The sequence below is a fragment of the Acartia tonsa genome, chromosome 12 (assembly GCF_053477335.1).
Source record: "Acartia tonsa isolate MP-2025a chromosome 12, ASM5347733v1, whole genome shotgun sequence".
Lineage (NCBI taxonomy): Eukaryota > Metazoa > Arthropoda > Copepoda > Calanoida > Acartiidae > Acartia > Acartia tonsa.
This window is the reverse complement of record NC_137271.1, coordinates 1,217,557-1,237,283: the sequence shown is the minus strand read 5'-3', so window position 1 is coordinate 1,237,283 and position 19,727 is coordinate 1,217,557. Positions and strand designations below refer to the sequence as shown.

General features: G+C 41.6%; 2 protein-coding genes across 3 annotated transcripts; both read left to right on the top strand.

Annotated features, from left to right (window-relative positions):
• The first annotated feature begins 4,577 nt into the window (after positions 1-4,577).
• On the top strand, positions 4,578-8,065 carry LOC145334065 (uncharacterized). Of its 2 annotated transcripts, none has more exons than XM_080179348.1 (4): positions 4,578-6,020; positions 6,927-6,983; positions 7,220-7,381; positions 7,829-8,065. In XM_080179348.1, the coding sequence occupies exons 1-4, from the start codon at positions 5,964-5,966 to the stop codon at positions 8,048-8,050; spliced, it is 498 nt and encodes a 165-aa protein (XP_080035474.1). In that variant the 5' UTR covers positions 4,578-5,963; the 3' UTR covers positions 8,051-8,065. The 2 variants fall into 2 exon arrangements, with proteins under 2 accessions (XP_080035474.1, XP_080035475.1); XM_080179349.1 differs by having other exon boundaries at positions 4,584-6,020; positions 7,220-7,319; positions 7,829-7,952.
• Positions 8,061-19,484, top strand: LOC145334423 (uncharacterized). Its single transcript, XM_080179878.1, has 6 exons — positions 8,061-8,075; positions 9,205-9,273; positions 9,899-10,021; positions 10,553-10,688; positions 10,871-10,956; positions 19,294-19,484. The coding sequence occupies exons 1-5, from the start codon at positions 8,061-8,063 to the stop codon at positions 10,885-10,887; spliced, it is 360 nt and encodes a 119-aa protein (XP_080036004.1). The 3' UTR covers positions 10,888-10,956; positions 19,294-19,484.
• The last annotated feature ends 243 nt before the right edge of the window (positions 19,485-19,727 follow it).

Genomic DNA, 19,727 nt, shown 5'->3' with positions numbered 1-19,727 from the left:
GATTTATCCGGAGTAGCTGAATTTATGGGGGATGATTTTGTGTTGCATGCTCCTCTTGATGTAGATGGTTGTATCCATGGCCTGCTCAGAGTTTTAAGGTACATACATTTTATCAATAGTTATCCTATTATATAAAGGGTTGTCTGTTTTTTTGTCAGAAGCAAAGGATCTTGCTAACAGCTGATCCGATATGGTTCTCTAGGGCGTAGCTGCTTGTTGTAAATAACTTTTTTATATATTGAAATTAATTCAATACAGGGATCTAAATGGATTAGACAATAAATTGATGATATACAAATTATCTTATCTGTATTTTATAATTATTGGTTAAAATGTTTGGACACTCAGTTTAATGAACCAACATGTAAAAATTCAATATTCAAGTTGAAGAATATGGAAACCCTATTTAAACGTTTTCTGTTTCGTTGGCTTAACAACCTTGGGGAATTGAATTTTGATTAGTTGATTCATTTAGTTGAGTGATCAAACGTTTGAGCCACTACTTTTAATCTACAGATAGGGAAAATCATCATTGGGGATGTATAATATTTTATCAGTTATTGTCTTATCCCTTTAGATCCCTGAATTCAATAGCAGTATTTGTTTTTAGATGTGTCAAAGAGGGCTGTCTTGCTGATAAGAAGGACATCAAAATATCAGGTTTAACAATTTTTAGGTCTATTTTAAGATGTTTATAAATTACATACATACCTGAACTAGAAGCTACGCCCCAAGAGGCCTCTTGAGAGGGTTAAGGGGGGGGGGGGATTCGCCCCCCTTTATTTTCAATTTTAGTTGAAAGAAAAACCAAACAAATCTTTGGGGGTTAATGTTTTTCTAGGGACGATTTTTCTTGGGAGGGTAATGATATTCTTTCCCAAAATAGTTTTAAACCCTTTCTTGGCCTATATGAACATATATTGTAAAGGAGAATGAAATTGGTCCAGCACTTAGTAAGAAGATTCTTTGGATCAGACAGACAGATATACATTCTGTTACTTTCACTTATAGATATAACTTCTTTAAAAAAGGTTATCTATAAAAAGCTTTCCTATAATTATGGTCGTTCAGTCTATACGTCCGATATCGATTTCAAACTTTGCATGATAAAATAGTTTGGTATGATTTGGAAAGCATAGCAACTTTATAATCGTTACAAGAAAGTCTTATTGTCTATTTGACACATGGCAATTCTTTTTTCCTTTTTTATAACAACTTTTCTATGATATAATTATCCTATTTATCTTATTTTCGGAATAATGATACCTAGAATAAACAATTTGGCCTTCATTCTGATTGTAGAGCTTCGCTTTTATGGATGTTGTCATACTTTATTTACAAAGTAACTTATTTATTCTAGAGGAGGAAACTTTTGTTGAAGAGCTAGTAGTAATTATAAATGGTTATGCCGACTCTAATCACTATGGATGGTCATTTCCTTTGCATGATGTAGGAGCTTTGTATTGTACACAAAATAGAATGAGACAGGTAAAAGTTAACTGTTTGATTAGAACCAGTTCTCAGTTATACTGAAAATTTATGTATAGCATCGTATTACAGACAATTTTCCGCGAATACTAAATAAAGTTACTATGGATGGTTGTTTCTTAACGTTACTCAAAATCAGCCATGTGACGTCATAAAAATGAGGGAAATGAGAAGAGAAGTGGGAAAGAAAACCCGTAAAAAAGAGATGGATAATCACTCATTTTTATGACCTCACATAGCTGATTTTTGAGTCACTTTGTCCCCCTACAATAAATGTATAAAATTAATATTCTGCCTCTTAAGTCCTAACACGCCAAAAGTGTTAATGTTCGAATGTCCTACTGTCCTACTGATTTAGCTTTGCGTTTATGGATGCTGTAATTCTTGTTATGTAGGCAGAAGGAGAGAACTGTGTATACTTGTATCCGGATGTAAAGACAGGAAAATGGATATAAAATAACATGGATGTTGCATCAGATTTTATGTACTTTACTGTTATTCTTTTATTATTCTTTAGAAATACATTATACATTCATCAAAAAATTATGAAAACCAAAAATAAGATTCCTTTTCCCAAGACTTTTTAGAAACTTTAGCCTTGATACATACTTGAAATTAAATTGTTTCTTTATCTGGTGTAAAATTGTATAGAGAATAAGAACATATGGAACTTTTGATGATATATTAACTCTTAACGCCCCCACATCCGGTTTTTTCTATCTCATTTTCTGTGTGTGAAAGATAAAGAGCCCAAACTGCTTGACTTTTTAAGTTTGGGTATGACACATAACTGAGAGTTGGATTTTTTTTGAATATCTCCATCCTGGCGGGCACAGGATGCAAGCAAACCTGGCAGGGTCATCCAGGTAAAGATCAAAAATATTTTTTGACTTAAACAAAGCAATTTATCTTACCAAAATACTAAAATATCAACTAGTAGTACATCCTCATATTAAATACAGGTGTTCAAGTCAATTTCAGGTTCCAGGTATGATCCTGCAGGTCCTGATGCTCCAGGTCTCCAGAAATCTTTAAAAGGCTCCTGTAGCCGCAATTTTTGACTTAGAGACTTCAAATTTTAAACTTAAGCTTTTCTTACATGTCTACATAATGTATTAAAATTTCAGAAAGGTCCGCCGCCGTTTTCCCGCCGACCGCCGACTGCGACGGCTGGCAGCTGCCAAGTACGGCTGCGGCCGCTGAAATTTATGTTTTGATATTTCAAACATAAAATTTACATAAAAATAAACATTTTCTGCAAAAAAAATTTTTTCTAGCTTCAAAAATAAAAAAATTACAGCCGTTTGAAATTTTTAAGTAAAAAAGGACCTAAAAACAAAGGTTGTTAAATAAAAGGGTGAAGGAAGCGAAAATTGACCTTGACTTACTTAAGGTCGAAAATTCATCATAACACAGGGGACTTGCACAAAAAATTTTAGCCCTCTAGCTCTAATAGGAACTGAGATAATAGGGGGGAGCGTTGAACGCCCCCCCCCCCGACTGATTAAGGTGCGGCAAGGGGCCCGACTGTAAGGGGTTAAGAAATAAAGGCTGTAAACCCTAAAATATAATTTTTCGTGGGTCTTACTGTATTAAATTGATAATTCCAGCTGGCTTAATTAATGATACCCCCAATCCAACCTCTTTATCTAATCCCCTCCCCTACTACTGGATGAACAAACCAACCAAAAAATGAGGTCCATTTAGCAACATGAATTGACGACAATTTTTCCCCTGTCAATATATCCATGTATTGTAACAGAGAGAGTGGGAACAATGGGCTGTTTTATTACACTAGTCCCAAAAGTTATAAAGTAACGTTTTTTTTTATAACGATGGGAACTTTTTGTATATCATCATTGGGGATGTACATTAATTTATTGGCCATTGTCTTATCCCTTTAGATCCATGTATTCTATATTATCTATTGACATAGGCATAGTGGGAACATGGAGAGATGGGCATATGGTGACTGGTAAACCAGCAATCCTACAAAAGTTTATATCATATGAAGGTATGTAATCATAGTAGATAAAGTATAACAACATCTAAAAGCAGCAACCGTGGCTCAACATGTAACGCATCCGCTTGTCATTGGGAAGGTGATCGAATCTTGGTCCGACACTGTGTCATAACCAAAGAAGTTAAAAATGGTTCCTGCTGCTGTTATGTCAGATGTGAAACATAAATAGTTAGAGTAGGGGGAATGCATTGGCCCACAACAGGCGCAACTCATTACCAAGCACAGTTAGGACTTCTCAGACAAAAGGAGTGCAATCAAAGGGTTGGTTGTCTGATGGGTGCTGATACCCTAGGCGATTAAGCGCGTTACATTGCAATTTAAAATACAGAGTATGTTCAAAGGTGACGTGGAGAGTTCTTGTATATACCCAAGGCGTCATCACGCCCCTTGAATCAATACTCAATATAACCAGCAAAACACAATAAAAGTAATGGAAAGTGAACAAGCAGACAAAGTGAGTTATAGATCAGATGTTCAGTTCTTATAACAATTTTAAAAAAATAATATGCAAAAAAATAACGTTTACAACTTTTTAAATTTAAACAGGTTAGAATTGTCCTATCGATTTTAAACATTGCATGATGATTCCTGAAACAGTTTGGTACGAAGTAACTCTATAATTAGAAAGTCGTCCATTTACTGATTTTTTACTTTTTTTGACAACAAATTTTTGTTTGTTAAAATTATCCTATTGTCTGATTTTTGCAATACTGATTCTTATTACAATTTTATAAGCGAAGCATATAAAAAAGTCCTAAAAATGACGAGAAGGAAACTGTCCCAATTTTGTATAATTTTTGCGGCACAAGTTCTAATTACGTCATATAAATAGTAAGAGTTGATAGTAATAAAATTAACAACTTATTTTAAAATTACCAATTTTAATGCTTTAAAAAAATATTAAAAATCATAAAAACAATCAATAATTTAAAAAAAACGTATTTGCTTCCTTCGTTTGTAACAAAATTATTTTTTTTGCTACTTTTTAATTAAATTAAATCTTCAATTTTCATTGCTGATCAAAGATCAACAGCTGATCTTTATTTTTATTTTTGTTTTTACAGTTAAAGGGGCGTGTTATAATTTTCATAACAATTTTAAAATTTGTTGTAAATATCAAAATTATTTTAGAAATGCATTATTTAGATATTTTAATACTAAAGTAACAGGATGTTTGTCTGTCTGTGTGTCTGTCTGTGTGTACCGAAGAATCTCGCTAACCGCTAAACCGATCGGGTTCTCCTTAACAGGGTAGATTCTCATATGTCCTTGGAAGGTTTTTAACTATTTTGGGGGAGGGTACTACCAACCTCCCAAAAGAAATGACAAAAAAATTTAAAATTTTCTTAAAATCTGGGAGACTTCACGTCAAATAAGGTGGTATCGTACATAAAAAATTACCTTTAACAAACAAAAACATTTAAAGTGCCACTAGAGGCCTCTAGGGGCGTAGCCGCTAGTCCTATAATATAAAGTACTAAGCTTTTTTGTTTGTAGCGAAGGATCTCGCTTAACACTGAACCGATATGGTTCTCCTTTAGAGGGAAGCTTCTTATAGGCCCTGAGATGGTTTTTGACTATTTTATTTTTATAAATAAGCCTGGGTATGGTTTTAAGCTATTTTTCTCCCCTTCCATATCACTTCGAATATAGAGCCCCTAGGCCCTAGATGCTAGGGGCGCAAACGCTAGTTTTAAGAAAAGTGATTGTTCTCATAATTATTTAATCATATGGTCTTGCCGTCTGTCTGTTTGTAACGATTAGTTTTTGACAGCGGAAATAAGGGAAAGAACCCATAAATTGGACACAAGAGGTACTCTCTCCAGTGTACGGAAGGTCAAGTGAGCAGAGCGTCGGGGAAGGGGGTTACTGAAAGCCTTTATCTCTTAATGTGTTTTCTGCGGCCAAAAATAAATGGTGGGGTATTGGATGAGAGGGGATGACCTTTCCCACTAGTTTAAAGTATTAAAGGGAAGGGGGATTCCCATTACGTGCCTAGTGTACAGAAATTAACTACAGTATTACTTACAATATTGCTTCGACTCTTATACATTTTTATTCTGATTATTCAGTTCTGACATAATAAAAGTGTTAATGTCTGTTTGTCCTACTGTTTCAAAGCTTCGCTTTTATGGATGTTGTCATCCTTGTTTGGTTATATTTAGGGCAAATCCATTACAAAACTTATCTCCACATAATACTCTTTGCCCCTCCAAAACATTTTCAAACGGTTTTAGCCGGTAGTTGCTGGTACTAGAAATCTATAAAATGTTTTTTGGTATCATTTCACATAATTTGAAGCCAAAAAAAACGACTAAACGTCAGAGCTGCCAGCCCTTACTGTTCCAACTTTAATGTTCAATTTATTTCCCCCCTTATTAGCTTGTTATGCTGCATTTTTTTTCCAAAACTTATTTATCCACTGGCCCAGGGTGGTGGTGGTGGATCCAAGATGGGGGGAGTTGGCGGTAGTAACTCCACTGTCAAGATTATGGTCCTTGGCAACAAGGTGAGTTGAAATAAAATTTTAAATTTATGGTTGTTCTGTTTATAAACTGAATGATTTTTTTTAGATAGATTAATAATAATCAGGGATAGTGATCTGATGCATTATGCACATTGCATATAATAGGATTCTCAAATTATTGTCGGATTAATCCAAAGGGGTAGTTTCACAAAATGCATTTGAACTTAATTTAGTGAACTGCATATTTTTTGCTAGTTAAGAGGTTTGTCTATATTTATATGGCATATATTTGAAACAATTTAAATTTTCTACCACGTAGTTTTTAAAATATCAAGACTTGAAAATCATCTTTTTGTGATATATGCAATTTAACTGACGATTTCCAAGTCTTGATATTTTAAAAACTATGTGGTAGAAAATTTAAATTCTTTCAAATAAATGCCATATAAATGTAGTTTAACCAATTAACCAGGAAAAAAATATGCAGTTCAATAAATAAGTTCAAACGCCTTTTGTGAAACTATCCCTTTGTTGAAAAACTGCTTGATACAGGATAATGTTTATGGACATACTTACATTTTTAGGACTTGATTATAGAGTTGGTTTGCTTCTTTGTTGTTACAGGATCAGTAAACAAAAAATCAGAACAATTGGACAATCATATCACATAAAAATTTGTTGTTAAAAAATTAAAAAGTCAACATGTTTAAAATGGACTTACTGACATTATGGTAATGATTATAGAGTTGCTACGCTTTCTAAATCATACCTAACTACTACAGGAATCACCATGCAAAGTTTGAAATCGATAGGATAATTCTAATATGCCTAAAGATTAACGAAAAAAGCTATCCATCTCAGACGTACGGACGGACCAACCCTAATTATAGAAAAGCTTCACTTTTAAAAAGTGTTAGGCAAGGCTCTTCATTCAATTTTTTGTTCCAGGATCGGCCCGGCAGCTCACAGGACTCTAGAAGGGATGATAGGAAATCCATTGAAAAGGTATTTAATATTTTCATTTGAAACCAGTGGATTAGAAACGGTTCTCATCAATACTAAAATTATATCCAGTTTTCTACGAATAATGTATATGTACAATCATAAGATTAAAATAATTTTTTTTGTCCATGCCTCCGTTGGGGCTAAAAAAGGTTTTAATTTTATAATTGTACATTTTATCTCTGCGGAAAGCTGTTTATAATACAATTTGATAAATAACTATTTATTCAATACTTCAGGTATTTCCCCTGCCCCCGCAAGACCACGACCGCCAGAAGTCTGACGGTGACAGCAACCAGTCCCCGGGCACAAACAACAACGGTCCAGACTCCATGAGAGGTATCACAGACGGCCTACCCCAGAGGGAGGGGTGTAGACGCAAACAACAGGATAAAACGAAGGTAGCAATTCATCCTATTGCATAAAGTATTAGGTTTTTTTGTCTTTTGCCTAAGATATCAATAACTACTGAACAGATTTAGTTTTCCATTCAAGGGAAGCTTCTCTAAGGTCTCGGGATGGTTTTAGGCTATTAGAGATTTAAGTTTGGTTTCCTTTCACTTTTCAAATATTGAGCCCATAGATGCTAGTGGTGCTGCCGCTAGTATGAAAAAAACCTCACTCCCCTCTAATAAGTTTGAGGCTAAAAAGGTTAAATAAAAATTATTAATACGATTATTAGCCATGCTGGGTTTTAAATTTTCTCACAACATGACAAACAAAAGCACATGTATAATAAAATTATTGGTCGACAGATTTGGACACAATATATTTGGAACTAAACATCATAATTCAAAAAAAAGTACCAAAATTTTTTGTAGTAATATTTTCATATCGAATATTTTTAGGAGATTTCTGAGCTTAAAAGTTTCAAACTGAAAACTTCGGATAAAAATGCGCCGCCAATTTTATCGCCTTCCAACGCTCCCCCGACGGTCAGCATAAACGCCTCACCGGCAATGGGCAATGACCAACAGGTAAAGTTTTTAATTCTAGAGTTGCCACATCATTTATTCTTTCTTCCTTACAATTCAGAATTTTACCGAATCAAACATCAATATAGAGTTTGATTCGGTAAATATGTACTTCAGAGGTGTATATTCTGCACAATATTTATTTTTCCCTGCTGCAAAATATTTGATTATTTTCCCTCCTATTCCCCCCCCCCCCCCCAAGAAGGGGGAAAAAAGAAATATTTCTAGTACTCTTTATATTATCCATTTTCCCCCCCTCTTATTTGTTTTTCTTGTTTTTTCCCATCATGGAGGGTTAATAAAAATGGAAAAATGTTTTCATGACTGCTTATTTCTTCTGTATGCCCCCCTTCAACATATTTTTTATTTCCTTCTCCCCTCCCTTTTTATCAGGATCAAATTTCATTTGCAGAATATACACCCCTGAAAATATATTAAAGTGAGGATCACTGTTTTTGCTGCATTTCACCATATTATTTATGTTAATTGCCTATCTAATTGGGTCTTTAAAAATCAACCAATATTGTCGGGAATATTAACACAGCCAAGTAACAGAAAAAATAATTTGCTAGCAGACAAAAAGGTTCTTGGAAAAGGGGGGCAGGTAGTTATCTGTATACATCTATACTTACTATAGATCTTTTTATCAAAACTAAACATTGAACCACTTCATTATGCAATTTACATTTTGCTAAATTTGTCTATTGGTAGTCCATAAGTGTACAGCTTTACAGTACATTGTTTCTACTTGTTAAAGCAACACATATGATAAAACAAAAAGATTCTGTTTAGAGTAAAATGCTTATGTATCAATCAAAAATTATATTTTTTGATTTTTTACTGATCCACTTCATTTTGCAAATCCAAAGAAAATCAATGGGAAAACATTTATTTTGCAATTTTCTCCTCTTTTAAACATTGATTCTAAAAAAATAACAATTTCTTAAACTGTTTTTAACCTATTTTCAAATGGGGTGTCATAAATATACTAGGACACCTATAGAATCAGACTGCAGAGCCAAAATTTGAATTAAGTCCCCAATAAACTTTTTTTGGGGGATTTAAAAATTAATTTTTAATGTTGCTCTGGTCATTTTGACTAGAGCAAAAGGTCTTTTTTACTCGGGGTATTATTGTGGCTTTTAGAACAATTTATATAATTAAATTTTAAATTTCGCCACCCCCCCCCCTAACCTTTTTTTCAGGTGGTCTAGAACATTTTATGTTTCATTAATCTGTGTTATTTTAAGGTAAAGAAGCCCTGCCCTCATTGTAAAAAGGAGTTTGCTACGTCTTATCTTAGTGTGCATATCAGACAGGTTAGTTCACTTTCATTTGGGAGGAAGGGACTAAGTTTGATCAAATAAAAACTTTGGGAACTTAAATGAACTTTTGATTGGGTAGTACAAACTAGCAATGTTAAAACTTTTCAACCAATATTTTAATCTTTAGAAAGGGTTGTTTTGTTGATCATAATTATTTCTTTCTCAAATGTTACAATCAATTCGATAATGAAATAATTTTTATGCTTTAAAAGATATGAGATGAAACCCCGTCATCTCCAAGGGTGGCACCTGGAGGCTCAAGTGCTACAAGAAGGACACTGTAAGTTAGATGTTTGTCATTATGAATAGGGTGATGTTGGCGAATTTTTGACAAGCTGAGTAATTTTGGCTGGGGACAAATAACGATGTAGGCCTCCTGTAAATTGTTGGAGAACATAATAGACAAGGACAAATTTTAATATTTTAGATCAACGTTATACATACCTACCTTTTGGATCTTTTTCTTTTTTTTTGCATTAATCTGCCAAAATTAAGCGCTTTTCACGTGATTTTCATCAAGTTGTTGTTAAAACAAATAGTCATTCTATGTGTTATCAACGAATCCAAATAAAAGAAATAGATACGTTTTACAGAAAAAATCACCCTGTTGCATTTTTAGGTTCGTGTCTGGAAGGAGCTTCTATTGGCCGCCATTGGAGAACAATTTGACTCCTCCCTGGCCCCTGGAGACAATATTGCGGGGCTCTCTGTTTCCCCTCGCCCCAGGGATGATCTTATACAGGTCTGATAAACTATTAGGGTTCTTTATACCCCTGAAAAAATTTGAATTGCTAACAATTGTATAGTATAAAAACATAAAATAAAACACTTTGGGTCAAGGGGGGGGGGGGAAGTTTTGACACATTTGCGTAAAAATATTTGGCGAAGAATATTGGTCTAGTTATTTGGGGCATTTTTCCACGGATAATAAAATGAAAATTTGTAAGATTATTTCCAATTATGATTTTACTCTATTATTCATAGAATATTGTTTAATATAGCCGAAAAATAAATTGCGAGCATATTGGTCTAGTATTTGAGACATCTTTCCGCGGATACTAAAATGAAAATTTATAAGATTAATTCCAATTATGATTTTATTTCATTATTTATAGAAAATTGTCTACATAAATTTTAGTATTGCTTAGAACAGGTTCTAATCCACCGGATAAATTTTAAAGCTATACTTAAGTAAATGTCAAAATGACATTAATGCCAAAAAATGACAATTAAATTTGTATGTATTCTTAAAAATCTTTTTATTCAATTTTAGGATGGGTTAAGTGCGGCCATTATGGAATCCCTAAACAACGCTGCCACAGCCTTATCAAAAACCACCGAAGCTGGCAATTTTGTTGGCCTACCACAACCCACCATGTTGACATCACAACCACAACAAATGGACACAGGTATGGAAGAAGCTTGTATAGTACCTAGTGCACAAACTTCATTAATATTCCGTTGTTCCTCCGTAACATCATATGCATTCTATTTCAAGTATATTTCTTAGATTAAGACACCGTTCATTTGTTAATGTTATTTAATTGTTATTTATTCCGTGTCCCATGAAAAAATTGTGTTTAACTTACAGGTTCCACGATGCCCTGATCGATGTGTTGCGCCAGAGGTACAGAGACCATTGGTTCCCTGAGAAGCCAGTTAGGGATCCAGTTTCAGGTTAGGTCAGCTCCTGAGGAGGGGGGGGTGTCTAAACATTTGAATTTAATTTAGCTAACAGCATATTTTTTACTAGTTAATTTGTTAAACTTTATTTGTATGGCATATATTTGAAAGAATTTCAATTTTGTACCACGTAGTTTTGAAAATATTAAAACTTAAAAATCTTCTTTTCATAATATGCAATTTAAAAAGACGATTTTCAAGTCTTGATATCTTAAAAACTACGTGGTAGAAAATTGAAATTCTTTCAAATATATGCCATATAAATGTAGTTTAACTAATTAACCAGGAAAAAATATGCGGTTCACTAAATTAATTTCATATGCCTCTATTTACTCCAAGACAAGGATCTAATAATATTTTAAAGCAAATTTTACATAAAAAACGTAAAAAAATCTGAAGTAAGGGGGGGGGTTTAATGGAACCATCTCGTTTAAATAATTCTTGATAGGGTAGTACTGTGGTAATACGACACCCAGACGGACAGGCCGTTTACAGAGTTGCTTCGCTGTGACTTATGATAACAAACCCCCCGCACTAATCCTATTATATCACTATCCATCTCATGACCGCTGTTGACCCCGCACCCAGCGGTCAAACTAGCCTGCCTAAATGTGGGGAGGGGACTTGAACATGCAACTATCACGAGTCCCTCACGCGCTTATATAATCGGGAGGCGCTGCCTCCCCTTTTACCACCGCTGCCCCCACAGCCTGTCTACCGTCGGGCGCTAAGCCCTAGCACCCCACACCCCCTTCAAACCTAACCATTGTTATATTTTGTTGTATATATATAGTAAACATAACTTGTAAATATTATTCAGTTTAAATATATAATTTCTGTATGATTGAATCCTGCTTGTTTGTTTGGTAGAATACTTAAAGGCTAGGGCTCGTTGAATCCGAACTCGTTACCCCGTGGGCCGAGTACGCTCGGCTTACCAGAACTTGGTGTCAGCGTGTTTCAATCGAGCCTTACAGAAACTAGCCTATTCTACCTCTGATTGGACCCTTTGGCAAGTAAGGGGACAATCAGCCGCCAACTGACCCGTGAGACGGCCTTTTTAGGTCAAATTTCCATCATTTTGAACGCAATATGTGGGCCTCTGGCCTACGGCAAGCAGATTTAGCCTGCTAAAAGCGCCAGTTAAGACGCTTTTTCCGTGTCGTGTAGGAGTAGCGCTAGGTGCGCAGCCACGGCAATCGGATAATTTAGCTCAGACGGCTACAGAACTGAGTCTAAATTGGCAAGTGTAGCTGGGACAAGCCCCAGGACACCCAGGCCAAACCTACGAGACAGACAGCTGTGTGCTGGTCTCCCTAAGAAGGCAATGTGTGGCTGCGAAGCTTCAGCACACAAGTAAGCCCTACCACTGCGATGGATAGCAGATTTTGAGCCACAGGCACGGCAGGACGGGACATTCCCTGCCGCTGCCCCCCAGGATTCGAACCCGAGGCGCTGCAGGACGGGCCATTCCCTGCCGCCATTTTTCGGGATTCGAACCAGCGGCGCTGTAGGACGGGTCATTCCCTACCGCCGTCACCCCTCTGAACCTTGCAGGACGGACATTCCCTGCTGCCAGTGCTTCCAGAATCACACCTAGAGCTCCTAGTGATAACAACACATCATTGTGTATAAATGTCAACCAAGTGATAAAAATAAATATAAAATTGTTGACCAAGTGATAATTAATAAGCTCTAGTGATTCGAAGCTACAGTCTAAGCCACCATGGTAAGCGATACCACCATAGCTGCGGTGCGGCCACCACCAAAGTTTCTGCCAACCCCAGCCGAACGAGAGGCCCCCTTGTCTCAAGGGCAGGACCTCCACTTCCCCTGCCATGTCAGGGTGAGGTTTCCTACTCCTGACCCTGCCCAGCATGTACAGGTTGATGCCATGATTGATTCTGGCAACCGTGTACCAGGGTCTGCTGTAATTTCTGAGCATCTCATGCACGCGATGGGCGTGCAACGCATGTTGATTCCGGACAACACCCAGATCCTGACTGCTAATGAGGAAGGCCAGCCCCTCCAGGTAATCGGAAAATTAAAAGAGTTATATATGGCAGTTTCACACACTCTTATACTCCATCTATACCACGTGACTGTGGTCCGGAATCTCTCACACCCTCTGAACCTAGGAGGGTATTTTCTCAAGGAGTTCGGAACTAGGCTCTGTTTCGACATGCAACCACCTTGCTTGTGGGTGCGTGGGGAGTTTATCCCACTCCGTGGCGTCCCCATTGACCGGGAGACAGCCGAGAGAGAGCTAAGCTATGAGGGGCCTCTGCCAGGCCCCCTGCCTGAGCAGCCGCGTGTGGTTGAGAAAGGCACACACTGGGTGGACGCTGAGCTCAACGCACACAAGGGAGCTAACCTGCTAGCCATGGGGTTGCCCCCAGTGCCCAAGGTGCCAAGGGAGAGCCTGCCAACAACGTTTCCTGAGATTGCCAGCTCTCCAGAACCAATCTTCTCCGCCGACATTTTTATCAACGGCCAGCCGTGTCCACCTGGCCCCCTCTACCTGGGACCTCCAGCCAGTCCACCAGCCAAGCCCGAGTCCAGACCCGTCAAGTCGCGGTCTGATGTACCCGGAGCCACACTCAACTCTCAGGCCCCAGCCTCTCCCGGCGCCGTGCCCGTCAAGTCGCGGCCGGACGCCCACGGAGCCAAAGCTGGACCCAGCACTTTGGCCTCTCCCAGCGCCGAGCCCGTCAAATCATGGCCGGACGCCCCCGGAGCCACGCCTGGCTCCGACACGTCAGCCCCTCCAGAAGCCGAGCCCGTCAAGTCGTGGCCGGTGGGTCCCGGAGCCAAGGCTGACCCCGCACCAGCCACGTATAGGCTAAGCGCTGTCACTCCAACTGAGGGTCAACCACCCCAGCTCCGCACAGCCAAGCGGGTGGTCCTGCCTGGCCGCGGGGTTATGGCAGTCCCTGTTGAGCTAGTAGGCCATCGCACCAAGGATGCCATTCAACTAGCTGCCCCAGAACAGAGGTTTGGGGAGGACCTTGTTATTCCAGAGGGCCTGTATGCCCACAGGCCTGGCTCTGCCACTGTGTTTAGAGTACTGGTGGTCAATGAGGGGGAGGTGCCCCTCTTGCTGGATGCTGGCCTCCCAGTGGCAGGGGAGCTGGTCAAACCTGACATTTTAGAGGTCTCTGATACGCCTCCCCCGCGTCTCACTCGTTCCAAGAACCTGCTGAGCCTATAGACATGCAGGAGTTGTGGGAGGCCCTGGAGATGGAAGACAATGAGTTCCTACGCAAGGACCCCTTGCTCAAGAAGGAGGTCTGGACTACGTTGTCAGAGTACAGGGACGTCTTCTCCAATTCTACCCCCGGCTGCACAGATGTGGTTGAGTTGCAGCTGCGCCTCAAGCCAGGGACCCAGCCGATCCGCCAGAGATTTAGGGATCTGAACCCGCGGCAAGAGGCTGAACTGGAGAAACAACTGGACACCTGGCTACAGGAAGGAGTTATAGAGCCGTCGGACTCCGCCTGGAGCAGCCCCCTGGTGCCCATCAAGAAGAAGGACGGGAGCACCCGCTGGGCCGTCGACTACAGAGCCCTCAACAAGTGTCTGGAGCTGGACAGCTACCCCCTGCCTAGGATCCAGCAGTTGGTGGAACGAGCTGGCGGGCACCGTGTCTACAGTGCTTTAGACGCGGTGGCCGCATACTACACCATCCGTGTGTCTGAGGATAGCCGGCCCTGCACCGCCTTCACCACCCCCAGGGGCTTGTATCAATGGAAAAGGATGCCCTTTGGCCTGGCTACGGCACCGTCTGTCTATTCCAGGTTTATTGCAGGGGTCCTAAACCCACTAGGCACAGCCAACCTCCAGTCATACCTTGACGACGTCCTGACCTTCCATCAGGATACCTGGGCCCACCTGGCCAGGCTCCGAGAGGTCTTGGAAGCCCACCGTAGGGGAGGGATCCGCCTCAAGCCAGCCAAGACCAAGTTGTTCCGGTCCAAGGTGGATTATCTGGGCCACACCCTCAGCCGTGAGGGGATAGCCATGCAAGAGGACTATATTGACCGCATCTTGGACTGGCCAGCCCCTAGCACCCCCAAGGATTTGCTGGCGTTGCTGGGCTTCTTTGGATACTACCGCCTGTTCATCCCAGAGTATGCAGACCTCACCTACGAGATGAATCGGCAGAAGACGGCCAAGGCCCTAACCTGGACGCCTGAGATGGAAGCCCAGCTGCTGCAACTCAAGGACAAGTTCCGCAAGGCCCCCATCCGAGCGCCGCCCAGGTTTGATTTGCCAGCAGTGTTCCAGCTCACCACAGATTTCAGCAGCCGCGCCATCTCTGCCATACTGAGTCAATGCCAGGAGGGCAAGGAGAGGCTGATTGCCGCCGTGGGGCGCAAGACAACCGACCCTGAGACGCGCTACCCGTCCTGGAAGGGAGAGATGGCCGCCATTATCTATGGGATCCGAAAATTCCACGGCATCTTGTCCTACCGCAGCTTCCAGATCAACACTGATTCCTCTGCCCTGCTACAGATGAAATCACTGAACACATCCACAGGGATGGTGGCCCGCTGGCAGGAGGAGCTAGCGGCCTTAGACTTTACCGTCTGCCACAGGCCTGGCACCCAGAATACCAACGCCGACGCCCTCAGCCGCCGGGAAGATGCCAACATGCCAACGGCTAGCGCCGAAGAATTAGCAGAGCAGGCTGAGTATATCCACAACCTTTGCCAGCTAGGGGAGGCCGCAGCTAGCCGGCCTCCTGCCGCCCGACTGGATTCGGCTAGAGTATTGGAAGCCCAGACACAGGACCCCCTCCTGCTCCGTGTCCGCCAATGGGTGGCTGATGGCAAGGCCCCAACCAAGGCTGAGCTGCGTGGCAAGGAACGAGACGAGCAGCAGTACGCCAGCCGCTTCCCAGCCCTGGGGCTTGACGAGCACGGCTGCCTCACCACCACTGACCAGACTCTGACAGGAGAGAGGACAAGATACCTGCTGCCTTCGGCCCTCCAGCAGGACGCGTTCTTTCTAACCCATGGGACCCCCATGGCTGGGCACTTTGGGATGGACGCAACTATCGCCCGAGTTGCCATGCACTTCTGGTGGCCCAACCTGGCCCGTGACGTTCGCCTGATGGTACAAACCTGCCCTGAGTGTGTCCAGAAAGTTACCAAGGAGAGGCTGAAGCAGGGGATCCACGTGCCCTCCCGCCAGGGGTATCCACAGCAAGTCCTATTCATCGACCTGGTGGGGCCACTGCCAGAGACCCCAGCTGGGAACCGCTACATCCTCACCTGCCAAGATGGATTCAGCCGGTTTGTCAGCCTCTACGCCATCCCCAACAAGCGCACCCTCACGGTGGCTGAAGCCCTGCTGCACCGCCACCTGGCCACGTTCGGATGCCCCCTGAAGATCCATTCCGACAATGGAATGGAATTTACCGGCCAGGTATTCCAGGAACTGGCCTCCAGGCTCGAGATTGGCCTGACACATCCACCACCCTACAACCCGCAGTCCAATCGAGTGGAGAGGTTTCATAGGACGCTCAACACAGGCATGCGCCTGTTCCTAGACAGAGACGATAACAACTGGGAGCCACACCTGCCTGCCATCGCCTTTGCCTACAACACCAAGGCCTGCAGATCCATTAAACCTGCCTCTCCAGTAGCCAGGATCTCAGAAGTTACCGCGCATGTAGGCCGACTGCGCAAATACACCGGAGATGTGACTGCCCACCAGATCCCAGAAGACATCCAAGTTGACATGGACGGCGACGAGGATGCCACCGAGCTGCCAGTTGGAGCGGCGGCGCCCGCAGCTAGCAACCCAGGAGAGTTCCCAGTGCACCAGCCAGCTGCAGCCGCCCCACAGCCTAGCGGCCAAGATCGTGACCCAGTGGAGGAAAACCTGCAGGAGCAGCCCAACGAACCACCGCCGCCGCCGCCCGCTCCAGAGCCACTCAGAGATGCCATCTGGAACCCTGACGCGGACATGGAGAACCTGCCAGCCAGCAGCGAGCCTGTAGGAGAAGAGCCAGCCACTGCGATGGAAGAGGCCGCCCCAGAAGAAGAAGAAGAAGCCATGTGCCCCCTGCTGATGACAGCCATCCCCATCCGGGTAGGAGCTAGGAGGCCAAGCAACCTGAATCAAGCAGGCGCCCCCATGGAGTTCTATGCACCCTTTGCCATCACCATTCCACCCTTAGGAACCACCAGAGTCTGCCTAGGCCTCCGTGTCCAGCTACCAGCCGCGACAGAACTGATCCTGCAGACGAGGCAAAATTTCCAGCGGCGAGGCCTGGCCGTCGCCAACCCACGCCTAGAAGCCAACCAGGAGCTGACAATGCTGATCACCAACCACAGTCAGACCGAGCAACGAGTGTCCCAGGGAGCCTGTGTAGCCCGAGCTGTCCTCCATCGAGCTGTGCCCCAAGAACTGCCTGTCCGGCGCAGGAGCCGGCTGTCGTATCCCCAGGTTCAAGGCCTGGTGGCTCAGGAGCCACGCAACCCTTGAAGGGGAGGTGTTGTGGTAATACGACACCCAGACGGACAGGCCGTTTACAGAGTTGCTTCGCTGTGACTTATGATAACAAACCCCCCGCACTAATCCTATTATATCACTATCCATCTCATGACCGCTGTTGACCCCGCACCCAGCGGTCAAACTAGCCTGCCTAAATGTGGGGAGGGGACTTGAACATGCAACTATCACGAGTCCCTCACGCGCTTATATAATCGGGAGGCGCTGCCTCCCCTTTTACCACCGCTGCCCCCACAGCCTGTCTACCGTCGGGCGCTAAGCCCTAGCGCCCCACACCCCCTTCAAACCTAACCATTGTTATATTTTGTTGTATATATATAGTAAACATAACTTGTAAATATTATTCAGTTTAAATATATAATTTCTGTATGATTGAATCCTGCTTGTTTGTTTGGTAGAATACTTAAAGGCTAGGGCTCGTTGAATCCGAACTCGTTACCCCGTGGGCCGAGTACGCTCGGCTTACCAGAGTACAAAATAGCAGCGTGTGCAAGCTGTAAATCAATAAATAAAAGGCGTATATCAATTAATCCTTTATTGTCTTATCCCTTAGGATCCCTGATTATGATAATAGGATATAAGTGGATATTATGACAGGAGAAAATTAGTTTGCTAACATGAACATCTTTTATTAGTAAGTTCGTTCATCCAGTGGGATGGGATGGGATTTTATTTTAGCCAGCTACAATTTTCACTTTATTAGTTCATTTATCCAGTTGGAGGGGAGGAATGGGGAGAATTGTTATTTAATCCAGCTACAAGTTTTACTTTATTAGTTAATTTTTCCAGTTGGAGGGGAGGGGATGGGGAGAATTGTTATTTCAGCCAGCTACAAGTTTCACTTTATATAAAAGTAACAGGGTAAATGACTGTCTGTGTATATCTATATAAAAGTTTGGGTACCAGTAAAAATCAGTAAGAAATAGGGGACAATGGGCTGTTTATTACACTAGTCTCGAAGTTTTCTTATTCGTTGACTTAAAAACTTTGAGGATGTTAGTCAATTTGATTCATTGATTCATTAAGTTGAGTGATCAAACATTTTAACAAGTAATTTTAATCTAAAGAAGGGGAAATTTTGAGTATCATTATAATATTATTGGGGTTGTACATCAATTTTTCGTCCATTGTCTCATCCCTCTAGATACCTGTTAATTCACTCTCCAAAAATTTCCGTCGAAAGTTTAAAAGAAATTAAAGCTGTAAGTGGATGGGGGTAAATATTCTTTCTCTCTCCCCCCTTTGTTATACCATGAAATAAGAAAACGTAATTATAAAATATTGGGGACTAGTGTAATAAACAGCCTAATGACCTAATATTTTTTTTTTTTTGGGGGGGGGGGGGGCGGGTCCTAGGGGCGCTTTCTCTTTCCTTTCTACTTTCTTTTCCCTCCCCTAAAAAAAGAACCTTAGGTCCTTAGATGCTATCCTGTAAAAGAGAACCATATCAGTTCAGGGGTTAGCGAGATCCTTTGGTATAATCAGACAGACATCTTGTTACTTTATTATAAGGATATGATTTAAGGTTGAGGAAGGAGATGGTATATCCGCTGGATTAGAACCAGTTTTCAGTCATACTATCTGCATAATATCCGAGGAAAGCTGTCTATAATACGTTGATATAAATAATATATAAAACTTAGGGATCTAAAAGGGATAAGACAATGACGGATAAATTGATGTACATCCCAAATGTTAAGACACAAAATTAACACTTTTATAGAATACAATTATTGGTTGAAACGTTTAAAAACTCTACTTAATGAACCAACCAATCAAAATTCATTAATAGTTAATATATTTTTTCAGAAAAGCCAACCAGAGGCCGTGGGAGTGTCCTACAACTGCGCATGTTGTAGCGGTCATGGTGGTAACGGCGGAGGCGGCAGTATAACATTCAACGCCGCATTTAATAGCCGTTTTTGTGACATGCAGTACGCTGGAAAAAATGCGGAAGTGTTTAGTAACCGGACAACAGTTAAAAACACCGCCGTCGATAAGGGGGAGGGGGGTTAATGCAACAATCTCGTAATCAGTGAGCAAATGGTACTTAGAATTCGAATTTCGATCTCAACTTTTGTATGAGTAAATCCTTGATAGGTCTATTTTCCCTAAATCGAACAAAAAGTTGGAAAAGTAACGGCTAACAGCTTGCGGATAGCCGTTTTGCCATTTTTTGGATATCTATATTGCAAATTAGTCATGAAACCTATCTCCACATAATACTCTTTTCCACTCCAAAA

What these genes read in the sequence shown, in the direction of transcription:
- LOC145334065 (XM_080179348.1), top strand. Translation starts at nt 5,964, where the DNA reads ATGGGGGGAGTTGGCGGTAGTAACTCCACTGTCAAGATTATGGTCCTT. An exon ending in TTATGGTCCTTGGCAACAAG is followed by an intron (nt 6,021 to 6,926) that starts GTGAGTTGAAAT and finishes TTTTTGTTCCAG; the next exon opens with GATCGGCCCGGCAGCTCACA. An exon ending in ATAGGAAATCCATTGAAAAG is followed by an intron (nt 6,984 to 7,219) that starts GTATTTAATATT and finishes TCAATACTTCAG; the next exon opens with GTATTTCCCCTGCCCCCGCA.
- LOC145334423 (XM_080179878.1), top strand. An exon ending in TTAGTGTGCATATCAGACAG is followed by an intron (nt 9,274 to 9,898) that starts GTTAGTTCACTT and finishes TTGCATTTTTAG; the next exon opens with GTTCGTGTCTGGAAGGAGCT. An exon ending in CCAGGGATGATCTTATACAG is followed by an intron (nt 10,022 to 10,552) that starts GTCTGATAAACT and finishes ATTCAATTTTAG; the next exon opens with GATGGGTTAAGTGCGGCCAT.